Below are 12,561 nucleotides of genomic sequence, written 5' to 3'. Positions count from 1 at the left end.
AAGAGAGAGAGAGTGGGGGGGAAGAGAGAGAGAGGGGGGGGGAAGAAGAGGGAGAGGGGGGGGAAGAGAGGAGAGGGGGGGGAAGAGAGGAGAGGGGGGGGAAGAGAGGAGAGGGGGGGGAAGAGAGGAGAGGGGGGGGAAGAGAGGAGAGGGGGGGGAAGAGAGGAGAGGGGGGGGGAAGAGAGGAGAGGGGGGGAAGAGAGGAGAGGGGGGGGAAGAGAGGAGAGGGGGGGGGGAAGAGAGGAGGGGGGGGGGAAGAGAGGAGGGGGGGGGAAGAGAGGAGGGGGGGGAAGAGAGGAGAAGGGGGAAGAGAGGAGAGGGGGGGGGAAGAGAGGAGAGGAGAGGGGGGGGAAGAGAGGAGAGGGGGGGGGGGAAGAGAGGAGAGGGGGGGGGGGAAGAGAGGAGAGGGGGGGGGGAAGAGAGGAGAGGGGGGGGGGGAAGAGAGGAGAGGGGGGGGGAAGAGAGGAGAGGGGGGGGAAAGAGAGGGAGAGGGGGGGGGGAAAGAGAGGAGAGGGGGGGGGAAGAGAGGAGAGAGGGAGGGGAAGGAAGGAGAGAGGGAGGGGAAGGAAGGAGAGAGGGAGGGGAAGGAAGGAGAGAGGGAGGGGAAGGAATGGAGAGAGGGAGGGGAAGGAAGGAGAGAGGGAGGGGAAGGAAGGAGAGAGGGAGGGGAAGGAAGGAGAGAGGGAGGGAAGGAAGGAGAGAGGGAGGGGAAGGAAGGAGAGAGGGAGGGAAGGAAGGAGAGAGGGAGGGGAAGGAAGGAGAGAGGGAGGGGAAGGAAGGAGGGAGGGAGGAGAGGGAAGGAAGGAGGAGGGAGGGAAGGAAGGAGAGAGGGAGGGAAGGAAGGAGAGAGGGAGGGGAAGGAAGGAGCGAGGGAGGGGAAGGAAGGAGCGAGGGAGGGGAAGGAAGGAGCGAGGAGGGAAGGAAGGAGCGAGGGAGGGGAAGGAAGGAGCGAGGGAGGGAAGGAAGGAGCGAGGAGGGGGAAGGAGAAGAGGAGGGAGGGAAGGAGGAGGAGGGAGGGGAAGGAAGGAGCGAGGGAGGGGAAGGAAGGAGCGAGGGAGGAGGGAAGGAAGGAAGGAGCGAGGAGGGAGGGAGGAAGGAAGGAGAGGAGGAGGGAGGGAAGGAAGGAAGGAGAGAGCGAGGGAGGGAAGGAAGGAAGGGAGAGGAGGGAGGGAAGGAAGGAAGGAGAGAGGAGGGAGGGAAGGAAGGAAGGAGAGAGGAGGGAGGGATGGAAGGAAGGAGAGAGGGAAAGGAAGAGGAGAGAGGGAGGGAGGGAAGGAAGGACGGAGAGAGGAGGGAGGGAAGGAAGGATGGAGAGAGGAGGGAGGGAAGGAAGGAAGGAGAGAGGAGGGAGGGAAGGAAGGAAGGAGAGAGGAGGGAGGGAAGGAAGGAAGGAGGAGAGGAGGAGGGGAAGGAAGGAAGGAGAGAGGAGGGAGGGAAGGAAGGAAGGAGAGAGGAGGGAGGGAAGGAAAGGAAGGAGAGAGGAGGGGGGGAAGGAGAGAGGAGGGAGGGAAGGGAGGCTGAATGGCCGGGCCCAAGACTTCGGGCTGGATTTACAGGTAGGTGGCGTCGGGTCTCGGGGTCGGAGGTCGCGGAGGAGGAGGAGAGAGTCGTGGAGGTCGGAGGGAGGGGGAGGGGAAGAGAAAGGAGTGCTGAGGTCCGGGGGGTGGTGGCGGCGGAGGTCGGGTGGCCCGGGGAAGCAGACGTCGAGTCGCCAGGGGGCGAGGGGGAAAGAGAGAGCTGGGGTCCGGTCGGGTGGGAGAAGCCTTATCGACGCAGCCCCAGTGAGGCCATTCAGCCAGTGCTTCGGGCCCCTCCCACAGTTTTGGCCGCCTGGAGCTACTGCACATATGCGCCCACTGTAACACGCAGGTGCAGAGGTCCCGGCACTGTTTTCAGCGCAGGGACCTGGCTCCGCCCCCCACAGTTCATGCGGCGCCGCGCCCAGCTCCAGAGGACCTGCAGGGAGCCGGAGAATAGGCAAGTTTTTTTTTTAGGCGCACTTTGTGGCGCGAAAACCGGGCGCGGCGCGGCCCGAAACTTGGGCCCCTAGTGTTGTAACAATATTAATCCACTGTATTTCCCCGTCTGGTCCTTCCTATTTCTGAACTATTCTTTATAATGTGTCTCTCTCCCAATCCTCTGCGCACCTTGGATCCCCTCTCTAATACTTCATCCTGGTGCCCCTCCCCCACAGCACGAGTTTCCCCAGGAGGAAATTGGTCCCAGCCTTGTTGAGGTGGAACTTGGAGCGAAGGGGACACCATCTTTGCAGCGGTTTGAGTGGAGTAGGTGGCAGAAAGTATAGCCAGGTAGGAAAACTTTGGTGTCACCACCTGTGAGCCAAGTTTCAGTCAAAGCCAGGATATAAATGCAGTCATCCACAATAAGGTTGTCGATGGCAAGGGCCAATACACATGTGCTACTCAATATGGAGTAAGGAGTTAAATTTATTGATTACACTTTTCCTTAAATCAGGTTGTAAATGCATTGTACAAATAATTGCCTAATCAGTTAAAAGTACCATTTTCATTTATGAGATCCACAGATAATTATTCAAGGAAAATAGTACCCTTTTTCTATATATTTTTTCTTTTGCATACATGAAAAATATCCACAATTCTGGTCAAAATTCAGTCCCAAGCATGTTTTTAGGTTTTATATCAGAAATTTAACATTAAAATACAGTACTTGGTCAAAGTTAAAGTGCAACTGTCATTATTAGAATACTAATATTGCTATTGCACAAAATTACATCTGTTGTACTAACAACTGCAAATTCTACCTCCATTCTATGACCTATCCACATTTGATTTTTTTTTAAATACAACTGGAATTAAATAAAATGCAGTAGACTCACAAAAAAACATGTACAATTCTATCCTTAAAAACTCTTCTCTGAACTTCATGCAATGGTCTATTTCCATAAGGATGCCCGTAGAAATGTCCAAAATGTACAGTGCCAAATTTGCACAAATCTTCAAGAATGCCAGATGATCAATTAATCGAAACAGCCTCACATGCCAGACATCTATAGTCACCTTTTTAAAGTCAAAGTTGTTAAAATGACAAGCTATTTTTCTAATTTTGTAATTTTATTTTATTTATTTATTTATTTATTTATTTATTTATTTAATTAAGTGAACTAGTTTGAGATTTAGGACACAGGCTCCCCAAAGATGCAACTTAAAAAAATATAACTACCAATTTTCTCCACCAACCAAATATACTGGAGTTTGTACAATATATTTCCCAGTCTCTTCCTTTTAATCTCAATTTCTTTTACAACTTCCTGTATGTTGTCCAAGACCAAAACCAATCCAAAGTAATACCATCCTAATTTGGACACCTCTAGCCTGTCTGTTCAAAACATTAACTTGTAGCTTTTGTGCAACAGTCCGAGGGAAATCCAGCTGTCATTTTCCATTAAGGCACTAGGATTTTCTTACTGTAGACACACTTGCATGGTGACTACTATCCTTATTGAAGATGCATTTTCAAGTATTTTAAATAATTAAGACAGATTCTGTTCTGAGGGGTTGCATTCCAGGACCCTCATAATCCTGTCCAACTCTTCAAGGCAGGGTTTGATTAATTTGTTCTGTGTATATGCAGTTCTAAGTCTGCAAAAGAGAAGAACAGTTATTTCATGGCTCAAAGTCCAGCTTTGTTTTAATTATATTAAAGAAATAAATAACAAAAAACTCTACTTCCACACTTTCTTGAACTACTCAACTTTTAAGTGTGTAGATCAAGCCTACAATGATGACTGACATCAGGTCTGCCTCCCCAAAATAGTCACTCAAAATGCTTACTAATACATTTTGTTATGAACAAGAACAGTGAGAAGGATTGAAAGGGTGCTTGCATATTAGTGGATGTCTGTTTTAAGCACAAAGTTAACACAGCACTGTAGTAAAGTCAGACAACATGTAACAAAAGTGCAGTGACCATGTTCTTTTTAGAAATAAGAGTGGATCTCTCATGGCATCAGGAAGATAAACCAACAGGGGTATTATCCAATTGAATGCACAATTTATTCATCAAGGCCATTAATTGATCTACTAGCACTACTACTGCACCTTTAATGTAGTAAAACATCCCAAGACACTTCACAGGAACATTATAAAACAAAACTGGACACAGCCACATGAGATATATGGACAGAAAGGTAGGTTTTAAGGAGCATCTTAAAGAAGGAACAACAGGTAGAGAGGCGAAGATTTAGGGAGGGAATTTCGAAGCTTAGGCCTAGGCAGCTGAAGGCATGGTCACCAATGGTTGAGCGATATCAGGAAGGCCAGAATTAGAGGAGCTCAGATATCTTGGGAGGTTGGAGGGCTGGAGGTTGACGAGATAGGGAGGGACGAGGCCATAGAGGAATTTCAAAACAAGAATGAGAATTTTAAAAATCGAGGCATTGCCAGACCAGGAGCCAAAGTAGGAGGTTTTGGATGACCTCAAGTTTGCAGAGGGTAGAACATGGGAGGCCATCCAGGAGTGCGTTGGAAGTTACATCTAGGAGGTAGCACTGGCATGGATGAGGACTTTAGCAGATGAGCTGAGTGGGAGGAGGGGGGAAAATCGGACGATGTTCCGCAGGCGGAAATAGGTGGTCTTAGTGACGGCGCGAATATGTGGTCGGAAGCTCATATCGGGTCAAATATGACACCAAAGTTGCAAACAGTCTGGTTCAGCCTCAGACAGATGCCAGGGAGGGGATGGAGCCGGTGGCTAAGGAACAGAGTTTCGCCTACTCAGCTCAGACCAGAGGTTGAAATTGGAAGCTTGCTGGTCCGTATGGCTCATTTCACCACTGCCCAGGACATTCTCCAACAGAGCATTCAGGGAAACAGTTTTATTCTTCAATAGATTAATCAGGAAAAAAAATGCCAGCCTGAACTCAATCTGAAGATTCGCTTTGCTTATTTCTGTTATAGAATGAGATACACAACATAACTTTATTGGAGAAGGCAAGGGGGTGGAAGGCAATTTTATTTAAAATCAGTCTACCAGTTACATTGGAAAAAATATCCCCCCAATGGCTCAGCAAATTCCTTAAACATCCTTGAGTTTGGGTGGAGTTGTCCAAGGTTTCCAATTACTATTCAGCAACACTTAATGGTAGTGTGAATCTTAGGGAATGGATATGATTGGGCTGGATGACTCTCTCCTCAAAATAGCCCAATGTCAAAGTTCACACTTGGTTGGGCAAAGTACCCGAGGGTTCTCAATACCCATATTCTGGCAAGGGGGGAAAAGAGAGCAAATTTGACACAAAAATTACAAGACAGTTATGACTTTTTTTTTTTAAAGTCAGTCAATCTTCAACTTTAATTAGTCATGCAAGGCATTTCCATGACTAAGTTGCTTAGTGACATTACTGGAGGGGGAGAGGGAAGACAGGAAAGAGAAAGAGGGACAAAAAGAACAGAGCGCATGTGTCCGAGAGTGCCTCCATGGAATACAGGACTTCAGACCTGCCTGCAAGCCAATCCAAAGCCATCATCCCCACCACCAGTTGGCAATTTAGAACACCACTCATTGTTTAAAAAGGGAGAAAGGGATAGACCAAGTAATTACTGGCCAGTTAGCCTAACCTTGGAGGTGGGCAAATTTTTGGGAAAAATTCTGAGACAGTACTAATTGTCATTTAGAAAAGCATGGATCAATCAAGGACAGTCAGCATGGATTTATTAAAGGAAGGTCTGACTAATTTTTTTTTGAGGAGGTAACAAGGAGGGGCGATGAGGGTAGCACGTTTGATGTAGTCTAAATGGATTCTAGCAAGGCTTTTGACAAGGTCCCACATTGCAGACTGGTCGAAAAGGTAAAAGAGTATGGGATCCAAGGGAAAGTGGCAAGTTGGATCCAAAATTGGCTCAATGGCAGGAAGCAAAGGGTAATGGTCAATGGATGTTTTTGTGACTGGAAGGCTGTTTCCAGTGCAGTTCCGCATGGCTCAGTACTAAGTTCCCGCATGGCTCAGTACTAAGTTCCTTGCTTTTGTGGTAGACATCAATGATGCTGATGATACAAAAATTGGCCATGTGGTTGATAGTCAGGATGGAAGTTGTAGACTGCAGGACGAGATCAATGGACTGGTCAGGTGGACAGAAAAGTGGCAAATGGAATTCAATCCAGAGAAGTGTGAGGTGAGGGCTAACAAGGCTAGGGAATACACAAATGGTAGGATACAGAGAAGTATAGAGGAACCTTGAAGTGCCACAGTTCCCTGAAGGTAGCAGGACAGATCGACCAGGTGGGTAATGGCATATGGGATACTTTCCTTCACCCAGAGGGTAGTGTGGGGTCTGGATCTCACTGTCTGAAAGGGTGGTAGAGGCAGAAACCCTCATCATATTTAAAAAGTACTTGGATATGCACTAGAAGTGCCGTAACATACAAGGCTATGGAACAAGAGCTGGAAAGTGGGATTAGGTTGGATAGCTCTTTTTCGGCCAACACAGACACAATGGGCCAAATGGCCTCCTTCCGTGCCATAAATTTGTATGAATCTATGATTCAACATTTTTATAACTGTGATTTTCAACTTTACAGTAGAGGCTTTTGCACAGAAAAATTCCCCACAAACTCAATTCCCTTTTACAAAAAAAAACTATAATACAGGTTTTATTCGAGAAGGAATATAGACATTTACCTTTTCTTAAGTTGTTTATACTTCTCCAATTCTAGGCAGCTTCTCTGCAAGCCAGTCATGCACTGAACAGTTAAAGCAGTAAAACATTTCTGCATGCATTCATTATGGAAGCTATTATCCCACTGAGGAAGGTCACTTGTGAATCTCCAGGCAATTAGTATATAGTCTAATGCGGTTTCCCAGCACTCTGCTTGCAATAATAGTCTCCCTTGTTCCAGGCAAGTTTTCTGCAAAGCAACAAAATAAAATAGGCATCAGTAACAAAATTTCTAAAAGGCACTTCAGTGTTGATGCAAAGAATTTTCACATGACCTACAAGTAGAACTCGACAGCATCTTTCCATTAAGGACAGGAGGCTTTGGCTTAACAGGTAGGATGTGCAATTCAAGCAGAGAAAAATAGTTCCCAATTTCTCCTTCATTAACTTCAGTTGCCTTGGTCAAGTACACAACAGACAATAGCTGCAAACACATCCAACCTTCATATTTGGAATGTTTAAACTTTGTGCATATCATCAATACCAATAAAAAAGTATGAATTTTTTTGCTTCACTTTTTAAATTTTAACCAGCAAGTGCTTTTGACAATTTTAGCAAGGGGAAAAAGGTTGGTATGGACCTTGGAAGTATTAGCACAAGATATTGAATTCACATACACAGTTGATGTTGAATCAACCTGGTATTTTATAGCTACTTGTTATGTCAGGGTGAGTAGCAAGGTGCCCCTGAGATCGGTGTTACTTGGGAACCATGATGTTTCAAAATTTAAATTGAAGGCTTCAATTCTGCAGCTCGTCGGTCAGATTTACAGATAAAACCAAACTCAAGTGGTGCTGTTGAACGCAAGGAATTTCAGCTCAGAATGTTGAGCTGGAGTCTGAGGTGCAGATATTGTGGGGCATCTGGGAGGAGGGAAGAGAGTTATCTGGACACTTCAATCCAGGAGGTAGTCTGAGGTTAGTTAGTCATACAGATCTGATTAGTGGTCAGGGACAGGAGAGGGCGACTGCAACTCAAGCAGGTAAGGGGACCTCAGGCTCCACCCCCAAAACTAAACGACTGGCTTGGCGGTGCCAAAATGAAGAAATCAAACGGGAAAACTCGGAAGATTTTTTTGGGCATACTTGGGCCCTAAAAAAACGGGAGTAACTCTTCAAGTACGCCAAAAAAACAGCTTTGGGGAAAATTGAGCCCAAGAACAGTAGTGAGAAAAGATCTTGGCTCAGAAGATCAGGAAGTAGAATCAGTATGATTGGAGATAGGAAATAACAAGGGACAGAGAACAGTGGTGGAAGTAGTTTATAGGCCCAACAGTAGCTATACCATTGGACAGAATATTAATCAACAAATAATAGGAACAAAGGTAAAACAATAATCGTGGGCGGGACCTTAATCTGCTTATAGATTGGGCAAATCAAATTGGCAAGGGTAGTCTGGAGGATGAGTTCATGGAATGAATTAGAGACAGTTTCCTAGAACAACGTCATGGAACCAACCAAGGAACAGGGTATTTTTGATCTTGTTTTGCATAAATGAAACAGGGTTAATTAGCAATCTTATAGTAAAGGATCCTCTATGAAAGAGTGATCATAATATGATAAGAATGTCACTTTCAAACTCTGAAATTCTAAGTCCGATACTTGAGTCTGAAATTTAAACAAAGCCAATTACGCAGCTATGAGGGGCAAGTTGGCCAAGGTAGATTGGGACATTAGATTAAAAAGGTAGGACAGTAGATAAGCAGTGGGAATCATTTAAATAAATATTTCAAAACTCTCAATGAATATACAGACTGATGAGAATCAAAGTGGCTCATCTAGACTGATACTATCTAGTGAGCTCTTCAATCAATATTGAGAAATAAAAACTCTACGGTAAAAGTGAGCCATTTGTGGCTAAGTTAAGGATAGAATTAGATTAAAAGAGGCTTATAATGTTGCAAAGAATAGTATTAAACTTGATTGAGAGCTTTAGAAACCATCAAAGGATGACAAAAAATAAAAGAGAGAGAAAAAATAGAAAGTAAATTAGCAAGAAATACAAAAACAGATTGCAAGAGCTTCTACAAGTATGTAAAAAGTAGCAAAAGTAAAGGTTGGTCCTGTACAGGCTGAGACAGGAGAAATTATATTGGAGAAAAAGGAATTGGCAGAGACTTAAACAAATATTTTATATCTGTCTTCACAGTAGAAGACACAAAAAACAAATCATAAATAGCGGAGAACCATAGGGCTAATAAGAGTGAGGAACTTAAAGTAATTAATATCAGGAGAGAAAAAGTACTTGAGAAACAAATGGGACTAAAAGCCAACAAATCCCCTGGACCCGATGGCCTACATCCTAGGGTTCTAATAGAGGTGGCTACAGAGATAGTGGATGCATTGGCTGTGATCTTCCAAAATGCCTTAGATTCAGGAAAGGTCCCAGCAGATTGGAAGGTAGTAAATGTAACCCTGCTAAAAGATGGGCAAACTGGGAACTTGAGGGCACTTAGCCAGACATCGGTCATCAGGAAAATGCTGGAATCCATTATTAAGGAAGTGGTAACAGGGTAGCTAGAAAATCATAATATGATGAGGTGAGGAGATTGTTTTCTCTGGCTGAAGAGTCTAGAACTAGAGGGCATAGTCTCAGGATAAAGGGCCAGCCTTTTAAGACGGAGATGAGGAGGAATTTCTTCACTCAGAGGGCTGTGATTCTTTGGAATTCTCCGTCCCAAAGTGCTTTGGCTGCTCAGTTGTTGAATATATTCAAGGCCGAGATAGATAAGATTTTTGGACTTCAGAGGAATTAAGGGATATTGGGATCGGGCAGGAAAGTGGAGTTGAGGTCGAAGATCAGTCATGATCTTATTGAATGGCGGAGCAGGCTCAGGGGCCGTATGGCCTACTCCTGCTCCGAGTTCTTATGAATCTGGAGGAGGCAAGTAAAGAACTACAAGAATGGTTATTAAACAAAAGACTCAAGCAGGCAGAATGCAGATAAAATTGACTAACTACTGTACATACAAAGTGAAAAAAGGTAACCTTATGATTCAATGAAATTAAAAAAAAACACAGGAGGCTGAAAGATTGCAGGCTTTTAGTAGACAGTGTTCAGCTGGCAAATTACTGCAGAGCAACAAAGGAAATCGAATGCTGAATTATATACCAAACTGAGTACAAGCTGGAAGAAGTCAGACATCTAGAGTGCTGTGCCACATCTGGTCACCAAGCCATTCAAGCTGTGGATGTGTTCACAGAAGAACATAAGAAATAGGAGCAGGAGTAGGCCATACGGCCCCTCGAGCCTCCTCAGCCATTTAATATCATGGCTGATCTGATCACGGACTCAGCTCCACTTCCCTGCCCGCTCCCCTTATCGTTTAAGAAACTGTCTATTTCCGTCTTAAATTTATTCAATGTCCCAGCTTCCACAGCACTGTGGCAGCAAATTCCACAGATTAACAATCCTCAGAGGAAATGTCTCCTCATCTCTGTTTTAAATGGGCAGCCTCTTATTCTAAGATCATGCCCTCTAGTTCTAGTCTCCCCCATCAGTGGAAACATCCTCTCTGCATCCACCTTGTCAAACCCCCTCAATCTTATACGTTTCGATAAGATCACCTCCCATTCTTCTGAATTCCAATGAGTAGAGGCCCAAGCTACTCAACCTTTCCTCATATGTCAACCCCTTCATTCCCGGAATCAACCTAGTGAACCTTCTCTGAACTGCCTCCAAAGCAAGTATATCCTTTCGTAAATATGGAAGCCAAAACTGCACTATTCCAGGTGTGGCCTCAATACCTTATATAGCTGTAGCAAGACTTGCCTGCTTTTATACTCCATCCCTTTTGCAATAAAGGCCAAGATACCACTAGATATAAAAGGGGTCAGAGGGTCTAGTAAGGAGGGGGAACTGAGGGAAATCTTTATTAGTCGGGAAATTGTGTTGGGGAAATTGATGGGATTGAAGGCCGATAAATCCCCAGGGCCTGATGGACTGCATCCCAGAGTACTTAAGGAGGTGGCCTTGGAAATAGCGGATGCATTGACAGTCATTTTCCAACATTCCATTGACTCTGGATCAGTTCCTATGGAGTGGAGGGTAGCCAATGTAACCCCACTTTTTAAAAAAGGAGGGAGAGAGAAAACAGGGAATTATAGACCGGTCAGCCTGACCTCAGTAGTGGGTAAAATGATGGAATCAATTATTAAGGATGTCATAGCAGTGCATCTGGAAAATGGTGACATGATAGGTCCAAGTCAGCATGGATTTGTGAAAGGGAAATCATGCTTGACAAATCTTCTGGAATTTTTTGAGGATGTTTCCAGTAAAGTGGACAAAGGAGAACCAGTTGATGTGGTATATTTGGACTTTCAGAAGGCTTTCGACAAGGTCCCACACAAGAGATTAATGTGCAAAGTTAAAGCACATGGGATTGGGGGTAGTGTGCTGACGTGGATTGAGAACTGGTTGTCAGACAGGAAGCAAAGAGTAGGAGTAAACGGGTACTTTTCAGAATGGCAGGCAGTGACTAGTGGGGTGCCGCAAGGTTCTGTGCTGGGGCCCCAGCTGTTTACATTGTACATTAATGATTTAGACGAGGGGATTAAATGCAGTATCTCCAAATTTGCGGATGACACTAAGTTGGGTGGCAGTGTGAGCTGCGAGGAGGATGCTATTAGGCTGCAGAGTGACTTGGATAGGTTAGGTGAGTGGGCAAATGCATGGCAGATGAAGTATAATGTGGATAAATGTGAGGTTATCCACTTTGGTGGTAAAAACAGAGAGACAGACTATTATCTGAATGGTGACAGATTAGGAAAAGGGAAGGTGCAACGAGACCTGGGTGTCATGGTACATCAGTCATTGAAGGTTAGCATGCAGGTACAGCAGGCGGTTAAGAAAGCAAATGGCATGTTGGCCTTCATAGCGAGGGGATTTGAATACAGGGGCAGGGAGGTGTTGCTACAGTTGTACAGGGCCTTGGTGAGGCCACACCTGGAGTATTGTGTACAGTTTTGGTCTCCTAACTTGAGGAAGGACATTCTTGCTATTGAGGGAGTGCAGCGAAGATTCACCAGACTGATTCCCGGGATGGCGGGACTGACCTATCAAGAAAGACTGGATCAACTGGGCTTGTATTCACTGGAGTTCAGAAGAATGAGAGGGGACCTCATGGAAACGTTTAAAATTCTGACGGGTTTAGACAGGTTAGATGCAGGAAGAATGTTCCCAATGTTGGGGAAGTCCAGAACCAGGGGTCACAGTCTGAGGATAAGGGGTAAGCCATTTAGGACCGAGATGAGGAGAAACTTCTTCACCCAGAGAGTGGTGAACCTGTGGAATTCTCTACCACAGAAAGTAGTTGAGGCCAATTCACTAAATATATTCAAAAGGGAGTTAGATGAAGTCCTTACTACTCAGGGGATCAAGGGTTATGGCGAGAAAGCAGGAAGTGGGTACTGAAGTTTCATGTTCAGCCATGAACTCATTGAATGGCGGTGCAGGCTAGAAGGGCTGAATGGCCTACTCCTGCACCTATTTTCTATGTTTCTATGATCACTTACTGTACCTGCATACTATCCTTTTGTGTTTCAAGTACCCCCAGGTCCCGCTGTACTGCAGCACTTTGCAATCTTTCTCCATTTAAATAATAACTTGCTCTTTGATTTTTTTCTGCCAAAGTGCATGACCTCACACTTTCCAACATTATACTCCATCTGCCAAATTTTTGCTCACTCACTTAGCCTGTCTATGTCCTTTTGCAGATCCTTTGTGTCCTCCTCACACATTGCTTTTCCTCCCATCTTTGTATCGTCAGCAAACTTGGCTACGTTACACTCAATTCCTTCTTCCAAGTCGTTTATTTAGAGTGTAAATAGTTGGGGTCCCAGCACTGATCCCTGCGGCACCCCACTAG

At 45.1% G+C, this 12,561-nt stretch overlaps 1 protein-coding gene across 2 annotated transcripts in view; it reads right to left on the bottom strand.

The window, feature by feature from the left end:
- Positions 1-2,506: 2,506 nt before the first annotated feature.
- Positions 2,507-12,561, bottom strand: part of LOC139275791 (uncharacterized) — a 31,168-nt gene continuing 21,113 nt past the window's right edge. For both annotated transcript variants that reach the window (XM_070892995.1, XM_070892996.1), the window contains 2 exons: positions 6,659-6,885; positions 2,507-3,620 (listed from right to left, as the gene is read on the bottom strand). In XM_070892995.1, the coding sequence (XP_070749096.1) occupies positions 3,512-3,620; positions 6,659-6,885 (336 nt within the window). In that variant the 3' untranslated portion in view covers positions 2,507-3,511. The remainder of the gene's footprint in view (positions 3,621-6,658; positions 6,886-12,561) is intronic.

Source organism: Pristiophorus japonicus, chromosome 11 (assembly GCF_044704955.1).
Source record: "Pristiophorus japonicus isolate sPriJap1 chromosome 11, sPriJap1.hap1, whole genome shotgun sequence".
In the NCBI taxonomy this organism is placed as follows: domain Eukaryota; kingdom Metazoa; phylum Chordata; class Chondrichthyes; family Pristiophoridae; genus Pristiophorus; species Pristiophorus japonicus.
The sequence above is the reverse complement of the archived record's forward strand: the minus strand, read 5'-3'. Positions and strand labels throughout refer to the sequence as shown.